Here is a 7,970-nt window from a genome sequence, read left to right on the forward strand (position 1 = left end):
AAGAGAGGGTCCAGTGACCCCAGACTGCACTTTAATCTTCCCACCCTAAAGTGAGACCGGATCCCCCACAGGCCAGGGCTGCCTCGCGTCACACCGGCTGCTCTGGCTCTCTTGCGCCAGCATCCCCTCCATGTTGGACCGTGGTCATCTGCGGCATGTTGGAACGTGGTCCTCTGTGGAGTGTTGGAGCATGGTCCTCGGTGGCATGTTGGACTGTGGTTCTCTGTGGCATGTTGAACCGTGGTCATCTGTGGCGTGTTGGACTGCGGTCCTCTGTGGCATGTTGAACTGTGGTCCTCTGTGGCGTGTTGGAGCGTGGTCCTCTGTGGAATGTTGTCTACACCTGTCTTCATCAGGAGCACCAGCCACCTGCTACACACTCAACAGCACCACTTCCCACCCACAGAACACCATTCTTCCTAGCAAGAACAAACCAGAAAACGGGACCTGAAGAAGCTGAGAGACTCACCTGAGGTCAGACAGCAGCTGGCCGTGGGCAGAGGACAGATCCCGGGCCGAGCGCTGCACCCGCCACTGCCCGCACAGACCCTGTCCTGTCCTGGGTGGAATTCCTGCACCAGCTCGGGAGGAGCCCCTACCTCCTTGCTCTTCCGTGTCCTCATTCCAGGGAAATGGTCTGGAAGAGCACCGGCTCCCCATGGAGCTGAGCGTTTCTCTGCTTGCAAATTTCATGAGATTTCGGATTATGACCTCGAACTTTCTCTCCACTTCCACCTCTCGCCATTCCTCTTGACTGGTCAGTTTTCATTTCAGGGCAAATTGTTCCTTGCATAATTGCATCTTTTCCACAGTTTCATTCAAGAAACCAGGATTCTCTTCATGTAAAAGCGATTTGACGGCAAACACCTTGTTCTAAGTGACTGCCAGAAAGTGCTCACTAATTTTAAATTCTACATTATGATGAGGCAAAGTTAGCAGGGGCCAAGTGATGGAGCAATCCCACATCTCACACTCTCCTCAGGTGCATCTGTGGAGAAGCCACCCAGTGAGTCCATGCCTCTCACAGGTGCCTCTCACAGATGCCTTTCACAGGTGCGTCTCACAGGTGCGTCTTACAGGTGCGCCTCACAGGTACACCTCACAAGTGCATCTCACAGGCGCACCTCACAGGTGTGTCTCACAGGTATGTCTCACAGGTGCACCTCACAGGTGTGTCTCACAGGTGCGTCTCACAGGTGCACCTCACAGGCGTGTCTCACAGGTGCACCGCACAGGTTTGTCTCACAGGTGCTTCTCAGAGGTGCATCTCAGAGATGTGTCTCACGGGTGTGTCTCACAGGTGCACCTCACAGGTATGTCTCACAGGTGCACCTCACAGCTGTGTCTCACAGCTGTGTCTCACAGGTGCACCTCACAGGTGTGTCTCACAGGTGCACCTCACAGGTGCTTCTCACAGGTATGTCTCACAGGTGCACCTCACAGGTGTGTCTCACAGGTATGTCTCACAGGTGCACCTCACAGGTGCGTCTCACAGGTGTGTCTCACATGTGAACCTCACAGGTGTGTCTCACAGGTATGTCTCACAGGTGCACCTCACAGGTGTGTCTCACAGGTACGTCTCATAGGTGCACCTCACAGGTGCGTCTCACAGGCGCGTCTCACAGGTGCACCTCACAGGTGTGTCTCACAGGTGCACTGCACAGGTTTGTCTCACAGGTGCTTCTCAGAGGTGCATCTCAGAGGTGTGTCTCACAGGTGCATCTCACAGGGGCATCTCACAGACGTGTCTCACAGGTGTGTCTCCCAGGTGTATCTCACAACTGCATCTCACAGGGGCACCTCACAGGTATGTCTCACAGGTATATCTCAGAGGTGTGTCTCACAGGTGCACCTCACAGGTGTTTCTCAGAGGTGCATCTCACAGTTGTCTCACAGGTGCTTCTCAGAGGTGCATCTCTCAGGTGTGTCTCACAGGTGTACCACACAGGTGTGTCTTTTTGACTGTGTCAAGTCCAACCCAATCAGGGCCCCCCAGCATCATCAGTAGGTATGTAGGGACATGAGATGCAGAAGGGACAGAACCAATAGAGACTGTGTCATTGAGCAGTTACCCTTGGGCCCCTGCAGGTAAGGGAGCTGGGGTGTTTACACACAGCTCCCACGGTCATGGGCTCAGGGTTCCCCAGCGGGTGTGGGCTCCTTGCTGCCCCTGAACCTGCTCACCTGCAAGCATGAGGGCTCCAGGGGCAGGACAAAGCTGCAGGTAAGGAATGCAGTGCTGTGTGTGGGAGCTGCTGCCGTCACAGTCCTGTGAGGGTGAGCAGGGTGAAAGCCAAACTGTGGGCTCCCTCCCAGCCAACCCTCACTCTCACTGGCGCCCCAAATCCTCAGCCCAATACCTCTTTCCTGTCCCGCCCGCTCTCCACACTGAGCCCAGCCACTCCACGTTCCCTTGGGCAGGGGGCTCAACAGGTCCTGCGGTCAGCGGGCACCCTCAGCCCCACCCCATGGCCCAGGAGCCCCCAGCACAGCCGATCCAGCTCGCAGTCCCATTCAAAATGCGCTTAGCTCATGTCACTGTCACATGCAGGTGAGTGTCTCAGCTCTGTGGGCACCTAGGCCCCTGAGGGAGGGAGGTTGGCAGGCCTCTTGCTGACAGGGGCAAGATGGGGGCGTCCAGACGGGAGTCGGAGGAACTGGGTGAGGAGGAAGAGCCCGCAGGGGAAGAAGGAGGTGGGGAGGGGCTGGGGGTGGAGGGACCTCAGGGTGGGGCAACTGAGGACCCAAAGCCTCCCGGTGCCGCCGCCCTCACATCCGGGTGCACTGAGAGCTCGTCCCTGGGGGTCGCTCTGGAGACTGTTCTGGGGCTGAATGCAAAGCAGGCAACCCTCGGCCCTGGCCCCAAACCCAAGCACTGCAGCGCCCCGCAACCCCTGCCCCCACCCACATCCCCACCCTGTCCCCAGTCAGAATTCACTATTTTTAGGAAAAAGGGGAGGCCTCTGAGCAGATCCTTGAAAGGAAGTGGCTTTGTGACTGAGCAGAGGCAGGAACATAATGGCACTGGGCCCCTGTGGACGGCACAGCTGCTGCGTCAGAGCAACCCCAGGACAGGCAGCTGCAGCGCCAGCCCAGGGCCCTCGCTGAAGCTTCCTGGGCTGCCCTGTGTCTGATCTGAGAGTGTGCTGCCCTCTGGAGGGTACCTGGCTGTCACGCACATGTGCACACCCCACAGGCGCGTGTATTCACACGAACACACCTACATGTGTGCACACTCACTCCAGGCACAGACATGTGCACACTCATGCACGAGTGCACACCCCCACAGGCGCATGTGCTCACACATGAACACAAGCTTACACGTGCTCACACTCACACACCATGCACACACGTATGCGCACACTCATGCACGCACACACACATAGACACGTGCTCACACATGAACACACACGCCTACATGTGCACACTCACAAACCATGCACACACGTATGCGCACACTCATGCATGCACGCACACTCGTCCACCAGCTGAGTGCCGTAAAGTCAGAACCACATGCAAATCTTTCATCCTGGTTGGAAGTACAGTGACAGACAAAATGAAAAGGATGAGAGAAACCTCCAGCCCAGGGCCTGGCAGCTCACAGGTGCCTGCAGAGCAGCAATCGGTGTTTATCTTCCAGGAAATCGGGAGCAGGGCCACCGGCCCACTAGGCCAGCGCTCACGCCAGCCCCAGCCAGGTGCTTCCGGCCACATCACCCCTGCTGGCCCTCGGGGAGCTGGCACAGGAGCTGAGAGTCCTGTGGGAGCAGGCAGGGCTTGCTGTGGCAACAGTGCAGAGCAGAGGCCAGGCTTCGCTGCCAGGCACTCCTGCCGTTCAGGTCTTCCTGCTACCGACAGCCATGTGGCCTCACTGCAGCATTGCCCTGAAGCTCATCCCAGCTGGGGCCGACAGCAGGAAAGGCTGACTAGCAATGGGGGCAGTTCTGGGACTCTGGACCTTCAGAGTGTGGGGGAAGGTGGGTGTGGTCCCACCTCCACGTCCAGGGTCCCCTCACTGGGCTCTGGGCATCTGAGGCCTGGGTGTGCTGACCTGGCCCCCTCTCCCTGCTTAGGGGTGAGCTGCATCTCCTGGAGGCAGGGCCAGGGCCCCGCCACCTCCCCAGCACACCCAAGCCCAGGTCTGGGCTCCCAGCAGGGCCTGGGGCCACCCATGGGACCAACCCAAGCCCTCAGGCAGCTCCACCTGCAGAAAGGGTCAGGCGGCGTGTGGGATAACCTCCTCAGGGGATTAGTTCTCAGGGCTTGGTCCACTGGAAGCCAAATGCCTGCCCCCAGCCGCCTGCGACCCCTGCAACAGGCAGACCCCCATGGCTTCTCCCAGCCCTCGTTCCATGTGGTCTGGCCTCTCTGGAAGATGGGAAGTCCCGGGGTCCGAGGAGAGGGGGTGCAGGTCCCCATTTGTGGGAGTGAGTCAGCTGCCCCTCCCCGGGTCCCTAATCTCACTAAGAAAGACTTTGCTGATGACAGGCTTTCCTGGCGTCCATGCGCGACTGGAGCAGTCGCGTCTCTGGGTCAGGCAGCCACCATGAGCCTCAGCGAGGAGCAGGCCCGGAGCTTCCTCGACCAGAACCCCGACTTCGCCCTCCAGTACTTTGGGAAGAAACTGAGCCCCGAGAATGCGGCCGCAGCCTGCGAGGCTGGGTGCCCGCCGGGCTGCGCCAGCCTCCGGGAGCTCTTCCAGCTGGAGGAGAGCGAGGCCCTGCTGGAGCTGGTGCAGGACATGCAGGAGAGTGTCAACATGGAGCGCGTGGTCTTCAAGGTCCTGCGGCGCCTCTGCGTGTTCCTGCAGGCCGACTGCTGCAGCCTCTTCATGTACCGCCAGCGCAACGGCGTGGCGGAGCTGGCCACCCGGCTCTTCAGCGTGCGGCCGGACAGCATCCTGGAGGACTGCCTGGTGCCCCCCGACTCTGAGATTGTCTTCCCGCTGGACATCGGGGTCGTGGGTCATGTGGCTCAGACCAAGAAGATGGTGAACGTCAAGGACGTGGCCGAGGTGGGTCTGTGCGGAGCGTTTTGGAGGTTGCTGTGGGCAGCGCATCTCCTGCACCTGTCCCAGGTGTCTGAGGGTCTGCCTGGATCCTCGGGCCTCCGGGGAGGCCTTTTGTCAGGGCAAAAGCCTGTTCTGTGCAGAGGAGCGAGTAGCCAGAGCCCCCGCCAGGTACTGCACCTGGCCGTCTGCCTCTTCGCCTTGGAGCTTCTGGCTCAAGCTGACATTGTGTGGCCGCCGAGTTGCTCAGACCTGAGGCTGAGAGTCTTGGCTGAAACAGACTCAGGCTCAGACCTGGGTGCCTCTGATTCTGCATCCAAGTCCCATGGTGGGGGGCCGTGCAGGCCGAGTGAGGACCCCTGGCTTCTAGGGAGACAGCACAGGTCGGGGCTTCAGGGCTCTCTGGGCTGGAGGGAGGACCTGACCTAGGATTTGAGAAGGAGACATCACAGTCAAAGGTGATTCAGACATCCAGAGGGAGGGGGAGCTGGGGGAACCCCAAGCTCCCACAGTGGCAAAAGTGGCTTCACCCCATCGGAGCCCACACCAGCCACCAGGGAGAGCACACCTGGGAGCCACTGAGCATGGGGGTCCAGGGTGAGACTGGAGAGGGAAGAGAGGCTGGGAATCCAGGCAGGCTCGCTGGGGTCACTGAAGGCAGGAAGGGCAGGGTGTGTCCACACAAAACAGGGGCTGAGCCAGACGCTTCCCTCCCAAGGACAGAGGCAGCCCTGGCGGAACTGGAGACCTGGAGGAGTGTGAGGCGCCTGCCAGGGCTGGGTGAGGGCAGCCACCAGCAGAGACCTGGAAAGGCCCTGAGGGGAGCCAGCAAGAAGGGTCTGAGGAAGAAGAGGAGCAGAGAAGCCCCTCCTCCCTGTCCTGCGCCCAACCCCAGCTTCCTCTCCTCTTTTCTGTCTCCTCGGCTAAGGAGGCTGCAAGGGACCCAGGCAGCCTCCGCTCTTGCTGAATGAGCCTGGGGAATTACCCACCAGGTCCCCTGCCCATGGGCAGGCATGGTCCCTCCTTCCCAGGCAACAGGAGCAGAAGTGGAAATCCTCTTTCTTTTTTGAGACAGAGTCTCGCTGTGTGGCCCGGGCTGGAATGCAGTGGCGTGATCTCAGCTCAATGCAACCTCCACCTCCTGGGTTCAAGCGATTCTCCTGCTTCAGCCTCCTGAGTATCTAGGATTGCAGGCACATGCCACCATGCACAGCTAATTTTTGTGTTTTTAGTAGAGCCGTGTTGGCCAGGCTTGTCTCGAACTCCTGACCTCAGGTGATCTACCCACCTCGGCCTCCCAAGATGCTGGGATTGCAGGCGCGTGAGCCACCGCCCCCAGCCGGAAGTGGCAATCCTCTTATCCTACCGGCAGTAAGCAAGCAATAAGGCAGTGACCTAGATACAGTAATCCCCGGGGTTACCTTCATCTCCACTTGTCTCCTAAGAAGTGGGGCACCCACAAAGCCATCGTGCCTCTGGAGCGTGAGTTACCAGAAAGCCGGAAACCTTGGCAGCGGTGGGGCCTGCGGTGGACACTGGCCGCCTCCTCCCTCCCCCGTTCCCTCCTCGCTCCTCCCCTTTCTCCTGCCACCCTCCTCCCTCTGTTCCCCGACCTCTCTCCCTCCCTTGCTTCCTTCCTCCTGCACACAATCCCAAGCCAACTTCTCATCTCCACCGTGTCTGTGCCCTTCTCCCCACCAGGAGTTCAACCCCCAGCTGCCACCACCCCTTCCCCACCTGGCTGATGTTCTCTCGTCCCTGCCCTGCGGGTCCCCTTCAAACTGCTGGGCTGTCCTCGGTCTGTCCCTTGGCCTGGCTTGGCCCCCAGGGCTGTTCCGGGTCCTGCTACCCACCCACGGTGCCATGGCTGCTCTTGCCCCAGCTCTGACCTCCTCCGAGGACTCCCACCTCCCAGTATAGCTGGTGCCTCCCTGAGGGGCCCGGCTGGGGCCTGTCCCTCCATTCTGCGAAAACCCCTGGGACGTGCTGGGTCTTAGTTATCACAGACTAAGGGAACAGAGACTTGAGTCTAAATTGCCAAAAACGCAAATTTTCATTAACCACTGCCACTAAGTTCACCTCTCTGTTTACAGAAGGGGAGACTGAGGCAGAGCACACTCGGTCTGGCCCATCTCGCCCTCCTTGAAGGGTGTGAGTAGCGGCAGCTGGATCAGGAGAGCAGCACATTCCTGTGGTGCAGGAGTCCCCAGACCAGGCATGAGAGTTGCACACCTACTGTACCCGGGCAGACCTGCCACACGCAGGCCAGCACACCACACCCAGGACAGCACACCACACCTCACACCCAGGAGAACACACCCAGAACACAACACCCGGGACAGCACACCCCACACACCACACCCAGGAGAACACACCCAGAATACCACACCCAGGAGAACACACCCAGAACACCACACCCAGGACAGCACACCCAGAACACCACACCCNAGAACACACCCAGAACACCACACCCAGGACAGCACACCCAGAACACCACACCCAGGAGAACACACCCAGAATACCACACCCAGGAGAACACACCCCGCATACCACACCCAGGACAGCACACCCCACACACCACACCCAGGACAGCACACCTCACATACCACACCCAGGAGAACACACCCAGAACACAACACCTGGGACAGCACACCCCACACACCACACCCAGGAGAACACACCCAGAACACCACACCCAGGAAAGCATACCCAGAACACCACACCCAAGACAGCACACCCCGCACACCACACCTCACACCCAGGAGAACACACCCAGAACACAACACCCGGGACAGCACACCCCGAACACCACACCCAGGAGAACACACCCAGAACACCACACCCAGGAGAACATACCCAGAACACCACACCCAAGACAGCACACCCCGCACACCACACCTCACACCCAGGAGAACACACCCAGAACACAACACCCAGGACAGCACACCCCGCACACCACACC

General features: G+C 59.6%; 1 protein-coding gene across 2 annotated transcripts in view; it reads left to right on the top strand.

Moving 5' to 3' along the window:
* The first annotated feature begins 4,249 nt into the window (after window positions 1-4,249).
* PDE6B (phosphodiesterase 6B) overlaps window positions 4,250-7,970 on the top strand; it is a 60,418-nt gene continuing 56,697 nt past the window's right edge. For both annotated transcript variants that reach the window (XM_017538931.2, XM_037742157.1), the window contains exon 1: window positions 4,250-5,014. In XM_017538931.2, the coding sequence (XP_017394420.2) occupies window positions 4,283-5,014 (732 nt within the window). In that variant the 5' untranslated portion in view covers window positions 4,250-4,282. The remainder of the gene's footprint in view (window positions 5,015-7,970) is intronic.

This window comes from Cebus imitator, unplaced genomic scaffold (assembly GCF_001604975.1).
Source record: "Cebus imitator isolate Cc_AM_T3 unplaced genomic scaffold, Cebus_imitator-1.0 Scaffold117, whole genome shotgun sequence".
Taxonomy (NCBI): domain Eukaryota; kingdom Metazoa; phylum Chordata; class Mammalia; order Primates; family Cebidae; genus Cebus; species Cebus imitator.